This window comes from Camarhynchus parvulus, chromosome 1 (assembly GCF_901933205.1).
Source record: "Camarhynchus parvulus chromosome 1, STF_HiC, whole genome shotgun sequence".
In the NCBI taxonomy this organism is placed as follows: domain Eukaryota; kingdom Metazoa; phylum Chordata; class Aves; order Passeriformes; family Thraupidae; genus Camarhynchus; species Camarhynchus parvulus.
In genome coordinates this window covers 78,843,928-78,868,657 of record NC_044571.1, presented here as the reverse complement: position 1 = coordinate 78,868,657, position 24,730 = coordinate 78,843,928, and the positions used below count along the sequence as shown (strand labels likewise).

The window sequence follows — 24,730 nt, the reverse complement described above, 5'->3', positions numbered from 1 at the left end:
CTTCCAAGAGAGGCTTTCTATCCCTGTTTTCTGAGCTAAGTACATATCAATTAAGTCAAATTCAAAGGTCAACTTTTGCTGTAAACTTATGCTCTTTCTGGTTAAAATGTATCACAAGTCATGGAGTAGGTAGGAGTTGGGAAGAGACCTTTAAAGGTCCTGCTGTAAAGCTCCAAGACTGCCCTGGAGCATTCTCTGCTCCAGGAGGAACTCCAGCTCTGAGCCTATTCATTTTTGCAGCCTCCTCTAAATCTGCTCCAAGGGAACTCTTAGAAAGCTGATTTTTGATGAATTAACTCTACACTTCTTTTCACTTGTTTCTTTCAGTCTGGTGCAGTTGAATGTACTGCAGCAGCAAACCGTAAGACAAATCCAGTTTGTTAAATTCCATGGACCCAGGTGGAGGCTGTTTGTAATTCTGGGATTATCAGTAGAGCATGGAGTAGCAAATTGAAATGAATGTTTAATTCAAAAAACTGCAATGAACACTCTAGAGAAGGTTCTTTGTTTGGAACAGCTGTGCAGTTCTTTGGAGCAGGTTTGCAGCAACATCAGCAGGATCTAAAAGAGGAAAAATATCTATTAGCATTTTCAATCTAAATAAAACAAATAAAAACAACTTTTCTAAAATCCAATCTCAACCTCTCCTGGCACAACTTGAGGTCACCTCCTCTCATCCTACTGCTCATTAATTGGCAGGCCAACCCCCACCTCACTACAAACTCCTTTCAGGTGGTTGTACAAAGCAGAAGGCTCCCCCTGTGCCACCTTTTCTCCAGGTTTAACACCCCCAGCACCCTTAGCTGCTCCTCATCAAAATTGTGCTCCAGACCCTTCCCCAGCTCCACTGCCCTTCTCTGCACACACAAACAGCAACTGGGCTGCAAGACTGCTCAAACCACAACTGTAGCCACCCTGTTCCTTAATGCCCCATGCTGCAAGTTCTTGCTTCAGAATGGAACTGAGCAGCCTCTCCTCCACATCAGCATCAAAAACCCCTGAAGGCAGCAGAGTAAGGCCCTCCTACACAAGGTGTTATCTCCTCACAAATAGACCATAGCACACACAGAGTGTCCACGGCATCCTGCAGAGGATTTCAATATGCGGTCACCGCGTTAAGAGCTGCTGGTTTTTCAGCCACGCAAACCCTCTTTGAAGTGACCTTTAATTTCTTTACAGTCTCAGCCTTTTTGGTAAGTGCCCTTACCTTCACACTCACTTTGGCAGCTCCCACGTGGTGTTACTCATCCCTCTGACACGCAGCAGCAACTTGGTGGCAGACCCTAGGAGTTTAAAAGAGTTGGATTTGGTTAGTACAGGGGAAAAGTGCACCTTGGGTGCATTACATGGAACAGCCTGTATCTCCTGTTTTTGCTTCTGTTCCAAAGAACCAACCTCTCAGCAGGAGCTCTGGAATTCAATCAACAAATCACTTAACTGGAACTTTTGCTTCCCTGTAGCTTAAGTGTTGAAGGTTTCCAGGGATACATCCCTACACCTCAGGCAGAACTTGCTCTTAACAGCAGAAGGGAGTCTTGTGTCCTTGACCCATGTTAAAGCTTTATGCCCAGCAGACTTGGTGCCACACCATGTGGCAGCACAGGAGTCTGGTGGATTTGCTTTATGGTCATGTCCACAGCTCACCAGAAACAGTAACATCCCAGCAGCCTTGGTAATGACCAGATACTCCTCTCACTGCTCTGACAAGACTTCAGTAAATAGCCCAGCTGCCCATCCTTTCAAGTGAAGGACCAATCAATCCTGCCAATATACAACCCAAGTTGTGACCAAGCCTTAAGTGTGGCACAAACTCCAAGTACTGAGGAATTGCTCACAACCAACAGCAGAGTTAATTCAGACACCTGTACTACAAATGGCTGCACAACTGCTGAAACATTCTGAAGTATGCTGAAGCAGTTTGAAGTATGAATAAACACACAAGAATGACTCACAGATGAGTGATCTCAAATACTGCCAAGATCTGCAGTGATCACTACCCAGTAATCTCTGGTACTCACAACCATTTCTACACTTAGTTCTACAACAGCTTAGTACTTCCCATGTTCACAGCCATACAAAGCCAATACACCAACTGTAAAATCATACGGAACTAGTAACTGAGTGCTTACCTGTCAAATTGCTTCCATCTTTTTAACTCAGGGCAATTCATTCTGTATCCTCAAGCACCTATTAGAAAGAATTGAATGCACTTGCTGAGTTCCAGAGGCCAGCAGCCAGTTTTCACACAGATAATCAAAATGAAGACAAATTAAAACATCTATTTTCATTTGTTACATGAAAATAGAAAGTAAGTACACTGAAATCCCTTTAGAGGTTAAAGACTGTTTCAACAAAAATACCAGGTTTAACAGGCACAGCAGACTGGAAACCAAGGATGCCAAATGCTGCACTGGTGTAGCACTGCTTTTTGACCATCCCATCAGGAGAAGTCTACTGGGCGCACAGACCTTCAACCACACCACAGCTCATTTTCCATTTGAGCTTCTTGCATGCACCAGAGGGTGTCAGGCAGTAAGAGGTACTCTTCACAGAACTGCCGTGCAGCTGAGATGGAGAACGGACTAACACAAACAGCAGCTTCAGAATTCTCCTGTGTGAAGATTTATACTTTTTCCAGAGTACTTTGCTTCTTTTACTGTGAACTCTTTGTTCTATAGAACAGAATCCAGGGATTGTAACACTATAGCAGTAAACTGGCTGAGCTGCTCAGAAATCAACTCTTTAAACCCCATACTTGAAGAAATTAACCAAATATTGCTGCTCAGTATGAAACTGTGGAGCATCTCTCAATACAACACAAAAATGCTAAGTTTAAGAAGTTACTTCGTAACAGACATTACTGTCTCTTCTTACCTACAGCCACTGAAACAAGAAATAATAATCACTCCTGCATGATTAAAGGGGGCAATAGACTGTTTCAAGCCATCCAGAAAACAAGCAGCAAAGAAATTGTTACAAGTCAGGTGCCTACACAAAAACCTGGCCAAGAGACAAAGTTCAGTCCATGTAATTCAGAATGTCTGGAACCTGAAGTCCCAGAATACACAGACTTTTACTCCAACCAAGCTTTTCCACTTGAATCACTTTCTGTTTTGTATTCCAAGCATGTTTCAGTACACCTAAAGGAGAACACTGGGCATCCCGCACTCCTCAGATTCTATTTTAAGATTTGTCTTGCAGTTTTATCCCACAGAGCTAACAGGTAGTTAAGTGGGTAAAGCCAAACCACAAGTTTATTCTGTGAGGCGTTTCCAACGACATGAACCTACAGAAAAGATCCCATCGGGATAGACCTCAACACTTCTGGTGCTATAAATTAACACAAGAGATAATAAATCAAAATCAAGCAGACTGGAAAGGTACCTGGTACAGATCACAGTAAGTCTCATTTTATGTTGTTTCAAGACATTCTGGGGAAGGAAAAGGGTGATGCACTAGCATCTCCCGTCATACTAGCAAGTTTTTAATTACAACTTAAGTTACCTGAGAAGCAGACATCAACGGGAATTATCTACAGAACTCTGCAGAATCCTCCCTGTAGATTTCCTATTACATGTAACTTACTGATCAATGCAAAACTATCAGTTTAAGCAGTTAACCTGTTTACCTTGTTCTTGACTGAGGCATTTATATGAACATTCCTTGGGCAAACTTAGGTTACAATAAATTCTTCCTTTAACAATCCATTAAGATATACTAGTGTAATGTTGAAAACAGTCCCTGAAACCTTCACAAACCAGTAAGCTTGCTCTGAGAGGCTCCTGGCCTACTGACAACCAGAGCCCCTCAGTCTTTAAGGTATAGGCAGAACTTCAGATGTCACACTAACCCTTGAAGCAGCTTCAGACTTCTGTGAAATGGCAGCCTGCATTTCTTTCTTCTGTGCTTAGTCTTTAAGTACCTGCCACCAGAAAAGAACAAGTTACAAACCAGCATACAGATCAGCAGAACCTACAATAGTACTAAGTAGATTTGTTCAGAAAGGCTCTTCTCACTCACTCTCTTCAGAGCAGTTGAACATTTTGCCAATCATCACAACAATTTTCTCACAGCACTCTTTAAGTTTGCGGAAAATAAGCGCTCATGTTTTCTGAAACAACACTGCATTTTCTCAGTAAGAGAGGAGCAGCAGTATAATCAGCTCACCAAGTTAAAGACAGGTGGCTGACTTGAAACAAGCAAGGGTAAAAAAAAACCAGTGACACAAACTTACCAAGACAATAGTTCAGACTGGACATCAGGTGCACTTCCTAAAATAAAATAAGTTGTTGTATCTAAGTAATACTTTTAAAGTTTTCTTGGTATTTTAACAGCTCATCAAGAATTGGGTGCTTTTATCTCGGTACGAAGCCAGGCAGAGAGTAGCCCAGTTACACTGGCTGAATGCTGATGACACAACAAAGCACTTTATCTGCCATCAAACCACCCCAGTTTATCACACAACTACCAGCAAGGCCCATCTGCAGTTGAAGAGACTGGAGCACTATGGCACAGAAGGTAAAACTAAGGGAGTTATCTCACAAAGAAAGCAAAGAGACCGTTGTAAGACACCATAAAAATATGCTTTTAATAAACCATCTACAGGAATTCAGCACTGCAAGTATTTTTCCTCTACTGCTAATTCTACCTCTTTTGGTACATAGCATATAGAACTGAGGCACATTAACTCACATTTATGCTTAGATTTCATAGTAGCTGCATTTTTAAGTATGTTTGCAGAATTGTCCCACTAAGTGAATTTGTTACAGGTCTCATTGTCACCACTGCAATTAAGTGTACAGTGAGGAAAGCAGAACCTGTTACTCTTCTAGCCACGTTTTCCAATTCAGACACACTGCAGGTTGTGTCTAGCTGCTGAAGAACGAGGCATAACAACTCCACAATGTCTTTAGAATAGCCTGGGTTTTAAACCTAGCCAGGTAACTTGGAAAGAAACCTGTCTCTAGTAGTCATCTGGAGCTTGGATTTTTGTTTCAAAATACATTTTTCTTTTCTTGTCAAAAGGCAGCCAGGAAGTTAAGACTTGAGCTTTTATCTTCATACAACTACCTCCACCTAGGAAAAAACCCAACTGTTTCCTTAATACTTACACCCAAGTAGAGGCTTTCCAATCTGTTCCACACATCACAGGGATGCCCTTTTAAGAAAAAATATTTTGGAACAATGTCATTAGTTTAACTATACTTTTATCCTGCAACAGTGTAACAGTTTCTTGATGTTGTATTTGAAAAATCTTCCCACTAATAAACACTAAATCTACTTGTTCCAACAGAAATACCAAGTTTAACCAGCACATCTGCATGAAAACCAACGATGCCAGCTGTTGAAATACTGTAGCACTGCTTTTTGAACACCTCATCAGGAAGACACTGCTGGGTGCAGATACCATACAGTGCACAAATTAGTCTGATTACTTGCTGTGGGAATAGTACTAAACTGTAGAAACCCAATGGTCTTATGCTGAAGCTCAGAAGAAACACAAAGCTCACCTCTTTTGCTACCATGCTGCACAGGTGTTCACTGAAGTAACGGATTTGTGAATCAGGTCAGCAAACAGCCATAAGAATTCCAGAGATCCCCAAATAATTACAACTGCTGCTGCAGTGTGAGTGTGCTCATCTGAAAAATAAGATACAAACAAGCTACACTTCTGAAAATTCACAACACGAACTCCAGACTGATCAGTATTTGAATGAATGCTACATGAGGCCATGCAAATACTGTCCCTTCATATAAGTAACACAACTAATACATTCATCAGCTGTGGGTTGCAAAAGAAGGGTTTTTTCTAAGCACTAGGTTCCAGGTTTTTTGTCTACAGCAAAAGACAAAACCTGATCAAGTGCTGGAACAGACTGAACACATTTATTTTTTTTACTATTTTTGAAACAGCATTTGAAGCTACTTCCCAGCTGACTACATACTTACTGTTAGCAGCAGCAGAAGCTGACAGTTACCACGCTTTCCAGTCCCAGAGACAGGTAGCTTGAACCAAGGGAATTGTGGTGAGGAGCTCAGAACCACATACACTCCACAGAACAACACACACTGTGCCAACCTGATGTGCACCTAATGCAGTTCTCTACCTACAGCCATGGCCAAGTGAGATGTCTGCTCCTATCCTCTCACTCAAGAATGTTCTTGGTAAGGTTTCACTACTTGCCCACCCTCAGCTCAGTGCTTCCCATGTCAAAGGGGTTTTCCTGTGCTGTAGCCTTACTAGGTGATTTTTTCCATGCTATTCCCTACGTTGTCCCAAGCCATGCAAACTTGGCAACATCCTACAGTAAGAAGTCTTCACAGCCACGTACATGCTAGACTACCAGCTGCTCTCTGCTGTCCCTCCTGTTCTTGCAAGAGATAGGAATTAAGATGGAATTTTACCCCAGGGAAGCCACAAGAAGCTGCAGCTGTTGATACACCCTGGTACAGAAAGTGGGTGAAGCATCAGGAAGACACTGAGGGGAAAGTAGTTCCTCAACATTCCAGGCAGTGTTGTCCAAACCAAATCAGATAAAGCTGCAGCATTTGACAGAAGGTAAAGCACTTGTGGTTTTTTTTTAAACTGCACTTTGAAGTATTCAAAAGCTCAAGTTTTTGTTCAAAGAGAGGCTACAGGGTTTAATTTTGGTCAGATTGATGAAAGGTATGTAGCACTGAACTCATACCTGGGAAGTTTCACACTCACAAGCTGCTCAGCTGTGGAGCACTGTAATGTGTTTATTTTAACTATGGAGCACTGCCTTCTCAAAACCTTTTGTGAAAGAATGCAAAAAAAGCTACCTGAAGGAAACGAAACTGAAACCCAAGTAACATCTTACCTTATGCAGCAAGAAAACCAAGAGGTTCCAAAACAACATACACTAGAAGAGAAAGAAAAGTGATAAAAACTGTCATATACAGTCAAATAACTGAAAATTACTTAAATCAAGGCTTGATTTTAACAATCAATTTAGCAGCTGTGATAAGCTTGATTTTTATGTATAAATTTATCTAGTTCTAATCAGAATTGAAATTTAGTTCATTTTTGAGTCACTCATGAACAGCTGAATTAATTACATGAACTGCAGAATGAACAGGATGCCACAAACCCTGCTCACTACACCCTACCAAGAACCCCACTTCTAGATCCAGGATAAATCTTTTAAGCCATTAAGTATTTCTCAGGGAGACACCTAAAAGAGTTACATTTAGCCATTAATTCTGGACCAGTTTTAGTTGTCATCTTTATGCTGAAGAGTAATTTTTGCAGACCAAGAGCTATTAAGCTGCATTTGGGAAACTTCTTACAAAGGTCTGGGACCTTAATTCAAGCATGTAAATAACACAGCTCGACTTGCTCTCAATATTGAGCACCTACTGCAAACCTCCAGAGATGTCAGTTTCATCTGAAGGAAATTCAATCAGCAGACAAACCCTTTTTGCTCCTTCAGCACAGGTTACTTTTACCTGCTGAACAGCTGTCAGTTAGCTGCTGACACCAATTTGGTTAAGAGTACCTGAGTAAGGCTGTGAGGTGACTCCTTTCTTAATCTTCCTTATTCACAAGTGAACATTTTAAACATTTATTACTTCAGCTTCCAAAACTGCTGCAGCAGGACTCAGTGATACTTAGACCACTTCTAAACACTAGCCATGTTTCCCACTGACTAAAACAGCTTTAAGAAAGGTATTTGCAGCTGGGGCAATGCCTGGCAAGTACTGTTAATAAAGAGCTTTTAGCTTCTGCTAAGCCATGTTCACATCAAAAGCCATTCTGAACAGAGGGGGGAAAAAGGGAAAAAGTAATTTTTAACCCAAGATTCACTATATTGCTACAGTTATTTTTACAATAACTTACAACTTCAGATTATTGTATGAGATTAAGGAGCAGAGAATTAGTTTTCTGAGAGTTTATTCCACATGGAATAGATAATCTCAATCATACAAAATTGGATTTTATTATCATTGAAATACATTAATCACATTTTCAATAGACTTTTGTCAAAACTGACCAATCACTTCTACATTTTTATGATTGGCACTTGACTTGCATTAATCTTTAATTCTTTCTTCAACCCTTTAACTTCTAAAGTATTTCAAGCCTGCACCTCTAAGACAGAAAAATAATCTCCCAAGGACCAGCCACGAAGAAATCAGCTATGAAAGAAAGGCATCTAAACTGCCCTTTTAACTTGAGCACACAGATATATGCATGCTTTTCTGTATACACATACTTTTCTATCCTGTGCTCTTGACAGAGAACAGCATAGTAGACACTTAAAAGCTTTGCACGAGGACAAGTTATTCTGTTTTTGTAACTGTCTCTGACACAAGCCCAATATACTCACAGTAAGCCAAATGTGCCTGGGCAGCTGGGAGGAGAACTGAACACTGACTCCAGACCAATGCTTTAAACCAAACAGGCCCATGAAAAGGTATCTGAGGAACGACCACTGCCATTTCATTGGTCCATCTGCTGTTTACCAGGGTGAGCCTTGCAGAGGAACAGAGTTCTCTTCAGCACCCTCTTCTTCATCCACTATTTCAATCACTTCAGGTGGTTTGGCATGTTTTCTTCGTAGCTTTGACTTTTTTTTTTTGGGAATTGTGCTGCTTAGAATGAAAGAGCTGTTCTCCTAAGAAAATGGAAAACAGAAATAGTAACAAGTTCAGTTTTGAGGTATTTAAGATTTCAGTAGTAGATGTGCATATTTTAAGAACTCTACAGAGAACTGCAGAACTCCTATACATTTCAGCTTTACACTGAAGAGAAGTGTGGACTATCAATCTCCTTCTGCACTAACAGCTCAGAATTTAGAGGTCACACAACTCTGGATCTAGGCTCAAGAACTAAATACTGAAGACATTATCTACTAATTCTTTAACTTCAGAACAGAAAAGCCAGAGTGTTTCTAAAGTTAAGCAGTGCTTACTTACCACTACTCTGGCATCAAGGTGCTCCTGAGTATCAGAATTCAAGCTGTCCTCATCATCACTGAAATAAAAAAATTTAGATCAAACTGTGTACTTTTATAGAACCTTAAAATGTGTTAACTACAAGCCCTTAATTGAACAGTAGCTGAAAGACAGCATTGTACCTTTAACACTGTCTTTTAGGCTTTCTAAAGGTTATCAGTGTATTTACAACAGCAAGCATTCCTGCTGATTTACTGATCTTTTTATTGCACTAAGCTAATTGCTCAACCCTGAAGACCAAAGATAACACTTTGGTTTTTAATAATGTAAAAAGGTATTAAAATTATCCTTTAGTATTTGTTTTAGAACGCTGTATTTTATTTGGGATAACATCAGAGGAGTGCATTTCAGCAAATACTTTAATTTCTGCCAACAATTATCAGTCTTCACATCACATCTAAAAAAATGCTTTCTGTGACAACTTTTAAGTTACCATCTACAAACACAGAATATCCCAAGGGATAGAGCAGTTTGTTTCCAAAATAAACAATGCTTACATAGGTTAAAAGGACAGGAGAACAACTGAACTTGATACACACACACTTATATGTTAGTAAAGCACAAACAAGCAAGCAAAGATGAACTTACTCTGTCTCCTGAATAGGGGAAATGGGACCTTCATCATCCAAGTATTTGTGTTTCCGTAACACCATACACTCTTTTTCTAAGTCATCACTGGCCTGAAGGGCTCTTAAAGCTTTTTTAAGATGTTCTTCATATTTAAGCACTTCAATATACTTGAAAAATCCCTTTGCAGCTGCTTGCTGTAGGAAAAAATACTCAGGTAAGATCCTAAAAGTACCACTATAAAGCATTTACATTATGAACTGATAATGTAACATTCTATCAACACCCATATATATTCTTGCATTGTTTGCTTTAAAAGGTATTAATTTTACAATATCAAGTATCATGTTTCATAGAAGTAAAATCTGTTTCATTGTTTTATTCTAATAAAAGAGTCCATTTCAATTCACAATTTTTAGACTAATTAAATATTTATCCTACATAACAGAGGACTTACCTCATAGCCAAGAACCATCTTTAAGGGAATATGTTTCTCCCCATAATGTTTTTCAACAAAAGGGAATTGAAAACCTCTGTCTAGAAGCCTCCTCTTTTGTTCCTGAGGCGAGGCTGTCAGTGGGGGCCTCCCTGTGGGCATCTGTGTGCTCTCATACTTTTTCTTCTTGCTCTTACGTGCCTGTACTTCGTATTTTCGATGTGCGGCTGCTTTGAACTTCCTTCCCCTGAAGTGATAGGCAAAAATGGCCTTCAAATTGAATTTTGATTTCTGCTGCTTGGGAGTTTCTAATGAGTTCCCTGGACTTTGGGGAGACAGTGAAGAGTCTGAGGAGCTTTCATTGTCAGGTACTTCTGTACCAGATTCTGCTTGTTGCCTTGAAGATTGAGATGGCCTTTTCTGCTTTGAAGGTGCAACGGAGCACTCAGGACGAGCAGCAGAGACATCACTGAAGAAGAAAAAAGTATTTACTTTCAAAAGAAGGTTCACTTTTATGACACATTACACAGGTTCACAACAGGAAAAATTCTGGACTAGAGGCAAAAGCTTACCTTTCTGAATCACTGCTGATCAGTAAAACCTCAGTTGAAGCAGCTGATGATTTACACATGCTGTTAGGATGATCTGAAGACTCCCCAGGAGCAGCCACCTTCTGCCTTGACGGCTGTGTTCCTGTTTTCCTTTGCCATGAGCACACCTGAGATGGCTCCTCCTGCTGGTGGCTGATCAGCTCTTGGGCATCAGGGTAATCAGAGCCAGAAGCCTGGGGCTCATCTCTATCAGTCATGTTTCAGTTTGCCCTAAAAGGCAATGAGAATTCAATAAACTAAAAAAAAAAAAACCACATTTATCAGGTAACAAACTTTCTTCTACTCCACTCATGATCACAGGGTAAACTTAGGAGCAATCCTAAGGAAACTTGAGCTACATACCTTTCATTTTCCTATGAACCATGACCGGTTACATTCTTCATACTGACATTTAAGTCACAGCCACTGAAGATAATCACAGCACAACTGAGGTCAGAAATTTGTGAATCTTTTTAGTTCAGCTCTTGCCCAAAGGAAGGCAAACATCAGTGGCACAACAGATTGTTCAGACTTACTGAGATGAATTCTGAACGTTTTAGCCCTCTCTCTACTAAGGGAGAGTCTGCCTCCAAACACGCACACATACACATAGCCAATGGCTTTTTATACTTGTAAGGATATTGCAGTTTAAAGTCATACATAAATATTTACTTCACTGTGGTTTAAAACCTTTAAATTAATCCAAGACATTGTCATCATGAGAAACTACGCAATTTTCCTTCTGTTCTTTTGTGAGCTCTAAGATATCTAAAAATCTCCAGCTCTTAACAATCCATCATCCATTTATTTGGCTATCACTAATCACAGAGTTCAGCCCCAGAACTAAAATGCTAATTTTCACTTGAATCTGCAAGACAACACAGTCCAGCTCTTTGGTGGCCCAAGTCTATATCAAAGGGACTGTAACACACAGCAAAGGAACCTAGTTTTCCTCTGTATGAGCTCAAAGTTATTTTACCTGTTAGTCATTTACTAGCCCTGCAGACCTTTATCTCTCTAATTTTACTGTGCTTTTTAGAGTTTTACAAACTTATCTTCATACCCATTAATATTTCAAATGTTATTACACAGTTCAGCATCTGAAGACACTATAGCAGAATTTATCCAATGTCTTCACATAACCTGCAGCAGATGATCCTGAGGGCACATGCACATCAAGCAAAGGATTAGACCCAGTCAGAATTTAGAAAAGGCAGGTCCTAACTGACCCACCCGATCTCCTTCTCTGACCAGTGTATGAGGCAAAGGCTGTGGATGTTGTCTGCCTGCACTTTAGTAAAGTTTTGGGACAGCATTTCTTACAGCACTCTCCTGGAAGAACTGGCTGCTCATGGTTTGGATGGGTGCCCTGTTCATTGCATGAAAAATTGGATGGATTGGCTGGGCCCTAAGAGCGATGCTGAATGGAGTTACATCCAGCTGATAGCTGGTCTTAAGTGATGCTCCCCAGGGATCAGTGCTGGGGCCAGACCAGTTTTATGTCCACTGACATGACCTAAAAAGGGGATTAAGTGCACCCTCATTCAGCTGGCATGTGACACCAAGGGTGGGAATGATCTGCTGGAGGGCAGGAAGGCTCTGCAGAGGTGTCTGCACAAGCTGGATTTGACAAAAGCCAACTAAGTGAGGTTCAACAAGGCAAAGTGCTGGGTCTTGCACTCGGGTCACAGCAGAAAAGGCCCTGGGGGTGCTGGTCAACAGTAGCCCAGTATGGTCCAGGGTGTGCCCAGGTGGCCAAGAAGACCAATGGCATTCTGGCCTGGATCAGCAATGGTGTGGCCAGCAGAACCAGGGTAGTTACTGTCCCCCTGTACTCAGCACTGGTGAGGCCACAGCTCTAATCCTGTGTTCTTTTTTGGGCCAACAAGAAAGATGCTCGTGCCAGCTTTGCTATGCCTTTGCAGGGACACTGCTCACGCTGGCTCACCCATGGCCTGACAAACACCAAGCCCAGAAACGAAACCAACCCACGCCATGGCTAGGACAGCGGCAGCAATGCCACTCTGAGCGCACAGGCCCCGCCGGGTACTCACAAGTCGCAGCTCAGCATCCTTCGAGGTCTCTACCGCAGCTCCGGCCTGCAGCGCTGGCACAGCACGCAGATCCCTTAGGGAAGAAAAGCAACCATGTAAACTTGCTGAAGGCCTAACAAAGGCGCCAGGCAGATCCCTCGCCAGGCTCGGCTGCCAGCAGCGCGCTGGGGCTGGCGCCACGGGAAGGCCTTTTGAAGGCGGACAGGCATCAAGACACCACGGGCCGCGGACACCCCGGGGCACCGCTCCCGCAGGGCCCCTCGCTGACCGCCGCCACACGCCCCGGCTCTCGGGGCACGACTCCACACCGCCCGGACTGTCCCTCCACCCCCGGCTTCCGCGGCCCCGGGTCTTGGCAGCGCGGATGGCGGCGGATCCGCCCGTACAGACCAACCCACCTGCGCCCGCCGCCGCCCCGCCGCAAAGGGCGCGAAATGGCCGTCCCGCGCCTTAAATAGCGCCGGGAAGCTCGCGAGAGGCGCGCGGGCCGACGGGAAGGAGGGGCAGGAGGATGGCGCCATGCTGGGAGTGGCAGCGGGGCTGCCGCGCCCGGGGGCGGGGCCGAGCCGAGCCGAGCCGAGCCGAGCCGAGCCGAGCCGAGCCGAGCCGAGCCGAGCCCTGCCCAGCCTCGCTGTGCCAGTCCCAGCGGTAGGGCAGGTAGGTGCGGTGGGCGGTATCGGCGCTCGGTGCGTGGCAGAGCTCGGACAGGTCCCGGCTTCCCGCGGCTTCCCGCCCGGTGAGAGGCTCTCGTTCCTGCTGTGCTGCTTGTCCTTCCCCCGGCTCCTCCGAGCTGGCAGCTCTAGCCTGAACAGCCCCTGCCTTCTCCCTGCAGCTATGCCAAGCGTGCCGCCGCCTTCGGCGCTCCCTCGCTCCCGTACTCTCCGCTGCCTCTGCCTGCCGGGATGCTCCCTGTCCCACGGAGCCCAGCCTCGCCTGTTATTACCCTGCCGTGACCCGTCCCTTCCCCAGATCCCAGCCGCTCGGTTGCTTCTGCTGCCCCGCAGCCTTCCTCTGCCCCGTACGGGATCTCCTCGCACCGCCCCGGGCGAAAAATACGGCTTCTGCATCTGTGGATGTCCTGCTCTTCTCGGTGTCATCGCTAAATTTCTCTCTCACAACTGCCATCTTCAATTTTTTCCACGGATATTTCTTCCCCCACCACCCCCTTCCCCAACTGGTGTCTAGCCTGCCTATAACCTCTGGTCTTTGGCTGTAACTCTCCAAGATAATTTCAATTCAGGTTTTGATAACAGACATCCCACACACATAATTAATCTAATGTTTCACATTTCATCTGCCTTCTACTGGCACCTGGCTACTCTCTCTGATGTTTTCTTCCCACTTCAAAGTATTCACATACTTGTTGCCTCCATTCTAGTTGCACCATTCCACATCTATAATAATTTTATCATCCCTTTAGCGTTTGTGTTCTTTCTTTGAAATTCTTCTGTAGCAATTCAGTGTCACTGCACCCCTCTGTGATGGATCTTAAGTCTGTGCTGTTGTCTCAGGTTTTCTCTGTCCCACACCACACAATTCACTCCCCTGTGAATATTTGCAGTGGTGGGCCACAGATCTACTCTTTTGTGTCTTTCCTGGTAAGAACTACTGTCTACCAATCCGATTGAGTTTATTATGGTACATCAAATTTTTCCACGGTCTTTCTCTCCTTTCTTGATTGTGGGGAGCTAACTTATTTGAATACTGTACAAGTCTTGTCTCTGCCTTTTGCACAACAGCAGTTCTAGCTTGTCTTCTCAGACTGTTTCAGGACAAGCAATGTGTTGAGTGCTGGCACAGCTTCCTCCTGGATGTGGCAAAAGGCTCTTGAGGGGATGAGGATCATCTAAAACAATGCTCCCAAAGCCATGTTCTCACTTTCTGCCTGTGGCTAATTACTCCCTTTCTTGGTGCACACTAGAAGTCTTGTGGTATGATTCATTTCACCTGACATGAGGCTTCTACCAGAGGCACCAAATCCAGCCTGCTACTTTCTCCTCCAGAGCCAGAGGAGGGATGAAACCAACTGTGGAAACAGATCAACTAAGATGAGAATTATTATACACAGGTTGCAGTCTTTCTTCCCTCTCTACTGCTTGCTACAGCAGTAATTTGGGGTGGCTGAGCACTGAGCTGAAAGATTTCTGTTAAGTGACTGCTATGATCTCCCCACTCTTCTAACTTCTTTTTCTGCTGGTTTGGTTTTTTTTTTCCCTTTATGCAGACTCAAGAGGCTAATGGTGTAAGGCCAGTTACATTTGACAGTCATAAAAGTTAGGATTTTTTTTAAAAACCGAAGCTAGAACTGTACATAAGCAGCTGTCTTACACCATAGTCCTTCCTAACAAAGACTCAGTCAGGTCTAGGAATGTAGTTAGGATTTTGCCTTTTTCCTTCTTCCACCTGAGATCTGGGTAAATGGGACACATTTTATTTTTTATTGCTGTGTGTAGCAAGTATGTACCTAAGGAGTTAATGATTGCTGCAGCTGATTTTTAGGTAGTGCACAATCAGTTGTTTCTGCCCTGACCTAGTGCCTTGCCCTTCTAGCTGGCTTTGCTGTTGCATGGCTGACTGAAGTACACTTCATTTCTGAAGGGGCTCTTACACTCATGTTCAAAACTTTTTGTTACAGTACATACTTTTTTTTTTTTAACATACTTTTTGTATGGGTACAAAGCCTGATACTGCAGAACTTGCTGAAGTTGATTTTTATTTTGCTGATAGCCTGTTCCTCTCTGGAAGGAGAAACACATGCCCAGAAATTAATTTGAGACCATGTTGCAGCTCGGGTTGAAAGTCCACCATTGCCAATGCTGGAAAAGTAAACATTACATTTGGGGAAACCTTAGGAGGCAGCTGATATGCTCAGAAAAGCTCAGGTTCCTTTCAAAACTTTCTTGTGACTCCAGGCTTACAAAGACATTCAAATCTCCTGATCACTTCATCTGCATTCAGTGTAGGATATGTTTTCCCTACATCCAGCTGTCAGCTTGAGGACTAATATGTGTAATGCTCTGAGCCAGCTATAGGGCTGACAGACACATCTTCTCCCAAAATGCATAGGAAATTCAACATTATTATTGAAGCTGTCAGTCTCTCCTGTGATGCCAGAACTACAATTCTATTTTTTCTATGTATTCTAGAATGAAATTGAAAAATAATTAATGTGTGGAAAGGAGCACGTTTAAATTGTTAAGCTATTATCTTTGTTGGCAGACCAGTCACTCTGCAGTGTGCTGTACTGTAACTTGTTGCCTGAAGAAACCAGCACCCATCAGGAAATGGCCAAAGTTGAAAGGTTTGCTTTTCATGTCCCAAGTCTGGAGGAGCTTGCTGGGGGTAAGTAATGCAACATGTGACTTTATACAAACTTGTAATGTATCCTTCAAACTTATCTTAAAGCTCATACCGAAGTCCTTCTACAGCTAGTATATGCAGAATTCCTGCTTTTAGCACACTGAGAGGTGAAAACCAGCACTATTTCTCTATATGTGATTTTCTTAGAGCAAACAATGATTCCTCCCCAAGCCCCCAAGATATTTAAACACACAGATGGGCTCTCAATTCCTTTAAAACTGCTGAATATGCAGATTTGTGTGCAGGTTGTGAAAGTTTGACCACTACACACCAAATTTCTTTAAAAATACAGAATCATCTGTCCTCCTCTACCCTCCAGTATTTCTTTCTTTTTCAAGACTGCTCAAAACATAACTGACAAGATGCAGTGTAGCATGGCAGATCCTCTTGCTTGAACCCAGTTGGCTCTTCCTTTGGTGATTGCCTTCGAACAGGGCTGCAGGAAACATCTTCTGTAGTTTACTTCTTTCTAAAGCCTTTGCAAGATGTGCTGGGAATAACAGAATGGTTAAGGTTGGAAGGGACTTCTGGGTTCAGCCCAGTTGCTCATGAACTTCTTTTCTTGCCCTAGTAGGAAGATATTCCTTCTGGCAGTCTCTCCCCTGCAGCAGATATACTGAAGTTTTTTTTGTCTTTTGGATTGATCCTCAAGTTCAGTCTGCCACTTTCCCAAATCTGTGTCAGTGTGACATTTCCATGTATTGAGAATGTGTGGTCCCTGCCGTGCCCTGGGTGGTTCCCATTGCTTTTCTCACCCAGTCAGATGGGGGCAGTAGGACAGGGCTGCTGCATAGAACACATGTACTTGCAAGAGAACAGCTTGAAAGAGTATCAGAAAAATTTCAACACAAAACAGAATTTTCCTTTTTTCCCCCATCTGTCCTGAGGATCTCCTGTAAGCTGGGAATTGTGTTGCTGTTCAGATTTTGGGTATAATTTGAGGAGTGCCCTTTTACCTTCCTTGTCCATGTGCCAGAAGGTACTGAGATGTATTTAGAAATGTACCAAGTACATTTAGAAATGTACCAAGTACTAGCTACTACTTCTGGTCAAGAGCTTGGTAAATCTGATCTTAAGAAGTAAGGTACGGCTGAAACCCTAACTGGAGGAAACAAAGGCTCAGGAAAGTCTTTGTAAATAAGGAACCACCTGATTTACAGACTGGATGTGCTGTTCTTTAGTTTGAGACACCTGTCAAAGCAGACCCCCAGGCATGAAAGAATCTGAACCTTTCAACATAGTATTTGAAGCAGTGTATGTGAAGACAATCCCACACTAAAGGTTTTGAAGCTGTTTCCAAACAATGCACTCAGCTAATCCTCCCTGTTGATTAATTGACTTTGCAAGTTCTGAGCCTAAAAAAACATTGATATGAAGCAAACCAAAAATTTTAGATTTGGTTCATTATCACTAACACCATTCATTATCTGTCTTGCTGTGACAGTGACACTTGCCAGAAAATCTCCACAAGAGCATAAACATGATAGGCAGTATCCCATGGTGGTAGAAATTTCCAGACAGCAGAGATGGTTTGAGATTATAATCAAGCTATTGCAACCTGTCTGGTTAATGTATGTAAAGAACTGATTGTTTCTTCAGCTACATCTTGTTTCCTCCTTTGCTCTTGCATCATATTTGACTGCGATCGTAATTGTCTGCTCTTGGAAGCAAACCCACTGCTGAATGAGATTGAAGTTTACCCATGTTACTTCACACTGTGCTGCTCCTAGTGCTCCTTGGGGCAGTCAGTCAGTGTATTTCAATGAAAATTATTTTTAAATTCTTTATTTAATTAATGTGGCAAACAATTATCTGCACAAACTTCTGCACCTCTCTGAAGCTCAGAGTAATGTAACAAGTGCCTGAGAACATTTAAATCAATGGAGTTACTAAGGGTAAGCATAAATAATGTATCTTGCAGAAATAAAGCCCAAACAGATACATTTATTGTTGTTAGAAACTTGTCAGACTCTTGGTAATTTTCCATTGTCAATAATTTTGCCATTATTCTTTATTACAGTTTTGCAGAAAGGGCTTAAAGAAAACTTTGCTGATGCTCAAGTCTCTGTTGTAGACTGTCCTGATCTGACTAAGGAACCCTTCAACTTTCCTGCTAAAGGTGACCTAGCATTCCTGTCTTTCACTAAGACTTCTCCAGTTTTTTGGCACGATCCTGCTTAGTTTTGATCCTTTAAAGATGTTGAGAGAGCTTAAAATGTTTTTCAGGTAAAGCATATGCATGAGAGGAGAGCTACATTTTATTTCTGGATTTGCTTCCTAGTTGATGTAGGAACAAGGACAAGTCACTACTAAGTACTTGTCATATTTTTCTTTTCTTAACCTATCATTGCATACCTACTTATTTCATAAGCTTTATTTAGTGTACTGAAAAGGTTTTGAATTTAAGTTGTTATCTTTCAGATGGAGAATTTTTTTAGAACGATACCAATCACTATCTGAAGCTAAGGAGTTGTACTTCCATTAATTTTTAAATTGCTGACATTCATGTATGTCAGTGAAGTGAACCTGTCTTATTCTGAATGGGATTCATCTTGTTTGACACTAGCTGTCTGGAAGACAGACATGTCATCTGTGCTACTCCTGTGAGTTCCCTCTGGCATCAGTGTGAAAGAAACACCTCCAGGAGGTTATTCATCCCTTCTTAAAATACATATCCAAATAAGTGGGATGAATTGTCCTGAGATAGCTTTCAGGTTTGCTAAAATTTTGCAAGTGGAGTCCCAGCAGAATTCTCTACTGTGTGGTAAGGGCATTACTGGAGAGCTGGCAAATGGAAGGTGTTGTCTACTCTGGCAAATTTTTTTCTGTGCTTAGAGAATGTTATTTTACAACATGTTGTGTAGCATTAAATCCTACTGTAAATAATCTTAGGGCTTGGACTTCTTGATAGTTCAACACTTTATCTAAGCATGCTAGGGAAATACTGTTCTCAAAGGTTTGAGAAGTTTGAGGAAGCAGGTCTTTGGTGGGTTAGAATGCATGCTTATTGAAGATTATTGGGAAAAAAAGATTTTACCAAGCTAACTGGCTGTATTTTTCCAGGAATCTGTGGAAAGCCTAGGATAGCAGATGTGGGAGGTGTTCCTTACCTCATACCTGTTGTACAGAAAGAAAAAGTGAGTTTTTCCTTGTAGCTGTGGGGTTTAATACATTTGTCAAAAGAAAAGCAATAAACAAAACTAAGGACTAAGAGATACTAGGATCTAGATACTAGGATTCTACACTTGTGAAATACACTTTTCATTGTTTAATGAGACTGGTTCTGATGTGTGTTGTATGTCACAAAATCTAATCAGAATAATAATTCAGTCTTGGAATAAAATAAGCAGGGAATATACAGGTAGAATCTATCTTTTAGCAAACAAATGGACATCTACCAAATTTGTTATTACCAAACATTGTGTTCAGAAGCCATGTTCAACCTATCAAAATTTTAATGAGGGTGGGTGTTGTGAATTAAATGCCTCCAGGACTACAGTGAACAGACTGACAATTGCAGATCAGAGCACCACACCAAAATCATAGAATGGTTTGGGTTGGAAGAGACCTTAGAGATAGTCTAGTTTCAACCCCTCCTGCGGTGAGCAAGGATGCCACCCACTAGGTCAGGTTGCTCAGGGCCCCATCCAGCCTAGCTTTGGACACTTCCAGGGATGGAAGTATTGCTTTTCTTTTGCAGGTGTATGATCTAAATAGAGTTGCAAAGGACATAGAGCTGCCTGGAGCTTTCATTCTCGGAGCTGGAGCTGCTTCATCCAAAGTTCTTGGAATAAATGCTGAGGTCAGTATGTAAGAATGATGGTTCTCAATGAATTCATGGAAGTATCATAACAGTAGAGCAGTATCATGCTGGGTATTCCCCATTTACAACAATGTATTTAATAAACACTTTCACACCACAAACACATAATCACATTAGAAGGAATTGAGATGAGGGTGATCCACTGAGGCGCATACTCCTGAGATAATAAAGATTAATTTTTAACTTGTAATTCTTCAGGAAGCATGTGATTACCTTGAAGCATGCAAAAAACATGGTTTTTGAAACTGATTGACAAAGACCTGACCAGAGGTTTTAATTCCAAGATTTAGAAATGCTTCTCAAACTTACTGAGATACTCCCTGTCTTTTGCCCTCTTGGATGACTTTGTTTCATCATTGTGAATTTTAAAGATATCACATAGAAAGTTATGAACTGCAGGAGGGGTAGGAGACAAAAAATATTGCCTATGGAGACCTTGGTTAATCACAGATTTTTTCAGGCATAAACCTTTGGTCTTACTGTTTCCTTTTGATGGATTTATTGGCAGATGAGATAGTATATCAGCATTAAATTTGGGCCACTGTAATAGTGGTTGTTACTGTACACTAAGAGAGTATTACATAGAATTCCAATACTTGCATGCAGACTATACATCTTTTTTCTTTCTTTTGTTTTTTTTAACACAAGCATTCATCTTTATATAACATTAAGTTTAATTGTTCAGAAAAAGTAGACATGTTTTCTGGACCTTTAAATTACATTACAATATTACTGCATTTTTCTTACCAGTACAGACCTTGTCCTGAGAGACAGAGCTGTGTGATGAAGAGGATTTTTTCTTGGGATCATGGTCCAAAGCTTAAATCACATTTATACAAGTTCAGTTCATTTGGCTGATTCTTACATGTTCTTATTGACTTATTCTTATATGTTCTTTTTCCCAGTTTATCCCTATTGTTCAAACTAAGAGTGAAAAAAAGCCTGCTGTAAATGGGAGCTACATTGCTCAGATAAATCCTGCAGACAAAGGGTGCCTGCTTGAGAAGTACAGCAGTAAATACACTGATTGTGAATTCGGACTGTTGGCCAACCTTTATGCCAGTGAGGGCCAACCTGGTAAGGTATGTACTTCCATCTAAAGTGACTTTGCAGTGCTTTGTGACTGACTGGAAACTCATGGTTCTCCTATCAGCATTCTGTGATAATAGTAAAGTAGTAATCCCACCAGAGAAACATGCAAAAATAAGGAACTGATGCCAGTGATTGAGGGGAAGAATTAGTGGAGACACAGGCATTTGAATTTTTGAGGGATAGGTATTAGCTTACAAAAACTTTTCCATCATAAATCATTCATCCAAATCCAATCCAAACTAGCAGTGACTTAAGGTAATGGTGCAATGTACTTGTGTAAATGAGACGTGGGCACTTAGGTATTTTTTTGCACTAGAGCTTCTACTGACACAGCTAGCACAAAGGTGCTGGCAGAACAGTTGAAAACCCGAGTGCTGCATGGAAACTGTACAGCCTTCTCTGTTACCCAGTGTTTCTTTCTGACACAGTGGAAGCCAGCTGGTGGACAGAAGGGAGTTGCTCAAGTCACTGTGTCATATATAGGTAAATCTCTTGCTGCCCAGCTCCCTTTACAGGCAAAGCTAGCATTGAACAGAACTAAGAAAAAGAGTCACAAACTGGAAAGATGCAGCAGCACTTGCATGGAAGCTTATCTTTTCAAAAAGTGATCTTGGTTTATCAGCTTGGGAGAATTTCAGTACAGCTTTCACAGACCTTTTCAGACTATTGCAGCAGGAGACAGCAGTAACAAACTGATTTTATCTTCCAGGTCATTGAAGTGAAAGCCAATGGAAGAACTGGGGAGCTTAACTTTGTGACCTGTCTGAGACAAACTTTAGAGAAACACTATGGAGAAAAGCCAGTTGGGATGGGTGGGACATTTATCATTCAGAAGGGGAAAGCAAAGATTCACATTATGGTACGTTGTTCTCAAGGCATGTAACTTTCTTTGTCCTCCTGAAAACAGAAGTATAAATCAGGGTGTAACATCTTAGTTCCTTCACTTTGTTTTATATTTTTAAATGTATGCATAAATTATTAGGATGGGCACGGTATTGAAGTCAGGAGTTGACATTACAAAATCAGTGTTACAAAACTAGTAATTCTGTTTTAGTTGGCATTAATGCCATCATCTTTTGATATCTGTGTGCAGCAAAAGAACTGGAGAACTATTGTAAAATGAATTGAAATGAAATACATCAACTCAGATGAAAAACTTCTAAGAAGCATTAAACTTTTTAAAAAATAACTGAGCTTCTAAAATGTACCAGGAGGAGGAGCATCCTCACTTCAGTAGTTCTCCCACTACCTGTGCAACAAAAGACGTAAGATTCCAGTCGCTTCTGTTTCTGGAAGAAACAGAGTGATGGACACTGTGAACTTTTTTCAGTCATTTAGGAAAATGAACAGAATAGTACGGAGGGAAAAAGCAAAGTTGCTAGAGAAAAAGTATCCTGATGCAAGTGTCTTCCTTTTACTTAAAAAGGTTTTATTTTTGCTCTAGCCCCCAGAATTTTCTGCCTGTCCCCTGAATACTGATGAGGATGTGAATAACTGGCTCAAATTCTTTGAAATGAAGGCTCCACTGATTTGTCAGCCAGTAATAGTTTCCAGAGATCCGGTGAGTCTCTTTTTCTCCTTTTTAAGTATAGACTGAGACCTGTAATGAATTTTGTCTTGGATCTTGGATGTGATTTTCCTTTCAAGAATGGGAGTGTGTATATGTATATATATATATATATAGTGTTTCATTCTTCCAGAGCTGGGGCAATGATTGAGAAGCTTCTCATTTCTGTGAACTGTTTGAATTTAGGATAGGAGAATCTGTTCTGAAACATAGTGGTTGTTCATAGTGGATTAACTTCATGGTTCTGTTGCGTGTGTGCAAGTGTTTGCATCCCAAACCCAACAGTATGGTTTGCATTCACTGCTGGCCACACTAGGAGAAATGTCAAGAGTATGGAAGGTGGTTCAGCCACCTGTTTATGTAGTTCATTTTCATAACAACTCCCTCTGCTAGTGCTGTGTCAAAAGACATGAAGCATGTATCCTGTTGCTGATGTAAATTAAAGTCTGCAAAGCCTCCTGCTGGAAAGTTACCGGGCATCTTTCACAAGCACCAAGTTCAACAGCAAATAATTCAGGGTAAAAACCAATCTGGTTTCAAAAACCATTATGGTGTTCATAATTAGGAAAACTATTTGTTTAAAAGTAACCAGGAAACCATAGATGAAAATGGCTATTTTATAAATAACAATGCAGTCATAAGTAATATAAAAACATTTTTTCCAGAGTTAAGTGGGACATACTGTAGGCTTAAATATGCTGAAGGGTGTGGTTTTATTGTGTCATTATGTGGCAGCCCTTGGCCTAAAGCTAAACTGTATCTTCCCATAACCCACTGATGCATCCTTTGAAAGCAGCCATCGGCAGCTGCTCCATTCAGAACCAATGCAACTCGTGTGCTGGATGCCTCTGGATTTCTCCTGTCTGCATCCACTGCAAGCTCAACAGCACTTGGCTAGGCCTGTGGTTGTGGAAATGTTTGAGTGTCACTACAAGAAGAGCAGGAGACCATGGCATTCCAATGCCATAGCACTATTCATCAGTATCCCCTTGCAGCCCAGGAAACTAATCATGTCCTGGGCTATCTCAAACTAGGTGTGGCCAGGTCAAGCAAGGGGATTCTTTCCCTCATGAGACCCCCACCTGGAGTGCTGCATGTAGCTTTGGGGTCCCAAGAAAGAAGTGGACCTGTCAGAGCAGGGCCCAAGGAGGGCCACGAAAATGAGCCAAGGGCTGGAGTACCTCTTCCTTTGAAGAGAGACTGGGAGCTGACATTGTTCAGCCTGGAGAAGAAAAGGCTCTGGAAAGATCTTATTGCAGCCTTCCAGTACTTAAAGGAGGCTTTTAGGAAAGATGGAGAGAAACTTTTTACTGGGACATGTAGTGGCAAAAGAAGAGGCAAGGATTTTAAATTGAAACAAAACAGATTTAGATTGGACATGTGGAAAAAAATTTTTAGGCTAAGTGTGGAGAGACATTGGAACAGGTTGCCCAGAGATCTAGATGCCCCATCCCTGGAAGTATTCAAGACCAGGTTAGATGGGGCTTTGAACAAGCTGGTTGAATGGAAGATGTCCCAGCCCATGACAGGGTGGTTAGAATAGATGATCTGTGAAGGTCCCTTTGAATGCAACCCATTCTAAGATACATAAAACTGGTGGTGTTGATCTCATGGTTTAGGATGTTAGTTGCTATTTTATTCATTTTTCTTCCCGTATTCATTTAAGCTGGCTCTCAGAAATGGAGACAGTCCCTTTATCACCTGGGCCTGTGGCAATTCAGTGCAAAGGGGTTTGATTTCCAGTAGGGGTTCCTTGATGTGACTGCATTATTTAATCCCAGTGGAAAGAAAGGTGGGGGGAAAAAAGGGTTAAAAAGGATGTCTCAGTCAGATTACAAAAGCTGGGGGCTGTCAGGGTTTCTAAATTGTTTTATCTTACTGGTTTCACAAGCGACTTGCAAGTTCTCACTGCTTAACATTTGGAGATGTGTGGCAATGCGTGTTAGGATAGACTATCCTGTGACTTCTAAACGCTGTTCCCATGAGCGCCTTGGTGACGGGGCTCTCTCTGTGTGGTGCCAGGGCTTCGATCTGCGTGTGGAGCACACGCACTGTTTCAGCCACCACGGGGAAGGAGGGCACTACCACCAGGACACCAGCCCGGACAGCGTGCAGTACCTGGGCTACTTCCAGCCCGCCGAGCTGCTCTTCCGCATCGACCGGCCCCAGGAGACGCACCCCGTGGGGAGAGACTGAGCCCCGGGCCGACTGCATCTTCCTCAAGTACAAATGCTGATTTTTGTAACGCTTTCAATTATCACT

General features: G+C 42.1%; 2 protein-coding genes and 7 non-coding genes across 9 annotated transcripts; 1 reads left to right on the top strand and 8 right to left on the bottom strand.

Moving 5' to 3' along the window:
- Positions 1-445: 445 nt before the first annotated feature.
- Positions 446-13,071, bottom strand: TAF1D (TATA-box binding protein associated factor, RNA polymerase I subunit D). Its single transcript, XM_030963584.1, has 15 exons — positions 13,025-13,071; positions 12,627-12,699; positions 10,555-10,803; positions 10,004-10,451; positions 9,568-9,743; positions 8,941-8,998; positions 8,352-8,639; positions 6,843-6,884; positions 5,511-5,640; positions 5,112-5,158; positions 4,235-4,271; positions 3,851-3,922; positions 2,130-2,187; positions 1,208-1,283; positions 446-561 (listed from the first exon to the last, which is right to left on the bottom strand). Exons 3-7 carry the CDS (start codon positions 10,788-10,790, stop codon positions 8,484-8,486), a joined length of 1,074 nt encoding a protein of 357 aa, XP_030819444.1. The 5' UTR covers positions 10,791-10,803; positions 12,627-12,699; positions 13,025-13,071; the 3' UTR covers positions 446-561; positions 1,208-1,283; positions 2,130-2,187; positions 3,851-3,922; positions 4,235-4,271; positions 5,112-5,158; positions 5,511-5,640; positions 6,843-6,884; positions 8,352-8,483.
- Positions 1,035-1,164, bottom strand: LOC115911865. Its single transcript, XR_004061308.1, has one exon. It is a non-coding gene; the product is annotated as a small nucleolar RNA SNORA25 (small nucleolar RNA).
- LOC115911862 lies at positions 2,341-2,479 on the bottom strand. Its single transcript, XR_004061307.1, has one exon. It is a non-coding gene; the product is annotated as a small nucleolar RNA SNORA8 (small nucleolar RNA).
- On the bottom strand, positions 3,189-3,320 carry LOC115911890. Its single transcript, XR_004061315.1, has one exon. It is a non-coding gene; the product is annotated as a small nucleolar RNA SNORA18 (small nucleolar RNA).
- On the bottom strand, positions 3,992-4,064 carry LOC115911852. The gene has a single exon (XR_004061305.1). It is a non-coding gene; the product is annotated as a small nucleolar RNA Z40 (small nucleolar RNA).
- On the bottom strand, positions 4,759-4,890 carry LOC115911871. Its single transcript, XR_004061309.1, has one exon. It is a non-coding gene; the product is annotated as a small nucleolar RNA SNORA1 (small nucleolar RNA).
- LOC115911855 lies at positions 5,280-5,418 on the bottom strand. Its single transcript, XR_004061306.1, has one exon. It is a non-coding gene; the product is annotated as a small nucleolar RNA SNORA8 (small nucleolar RNA).
- Positions 5,741-5,868, bottom strand: LOC115911909. Its single transcript, XR_004061318.1, has one exon. It is a non-coding gene; the product is annotated as a small nucleolar RNA SNORA40 (small nucleolar RNA).
- Positions 13,072-13,192: 121 nt separating the features above from the next.
- C1H11orf54 (chromosome 1 C11orf54 homolog) lies at positions 13,193-24,723 on the top strand. Its single transcript, XM_030950418.1, has 9 exons — positions 13,193-13,283; positions 15,846-15,968; positions 18,007-18,105; positions 19,050-19,123; positions 19,687-19,788; positions 20,715-20,891; positions 21,611-21,760; positions 22,346-22,462; positions 24,491-24,723. The coding sequence occupies exons 2-9, from the start codon at positions 15,911-15,913 to the stop codon at positions 24,662-24,664; spliced, it is 951 nt and encodes a 316-aa protein (XP_030806278.1). The 5' UTR covers positions 13,193-13,283; positions 15,846-15,910; the 3' UTR covers positions 24,665-24,723.
- Positions 24,724-24,730: the final 7 nt, after the last annotated feature.

Coding starts and splice junctions, on each gene's coding strand:
- TAF1D (XM_030963584.1), bottom strand. CDS start 10,790: ATGACTGATAGAGATGAGCCCCAGGCTTCTGGCTCTGATTACCCTGAT. Junction 10,452..10,554: donor ATCAGCAGTGATTCAGAAAG/GTAAGCTTTTGC, acceptor TTTCTTCTTCAG/TGATGTCTCTGCTGCTCGTC. Junction 9,744..10,003: donor AGATGGTTCTTGGCTATGAG/GTAAGTCCTCTG, acceptor TTTTTCCTACAG/CAAGCAGCTGCAAAGGGATT.
- C1H11orf54 (XM_030950418.1), top strand. CDS start 15,911: ATGGCCAAAGTTGAAAGGTTTGCTTTTCATGTCCCAAGTCTGGAGGAG. Junction 19,789..20,714: donor TTCTTGGAATAAATGCTGAG/GTCAGTATGTAA, acceptor TCTTTTTCCCAG/TTTATCCCTATTGTTCAAAC. Junction 20,892..21,610: donor GTGAGGGCCAACCTGGTAAG/GTATGTACTTCC, acceptor TTTATCTTCCAG/GTCATTGAAGTGAAAGCCAA.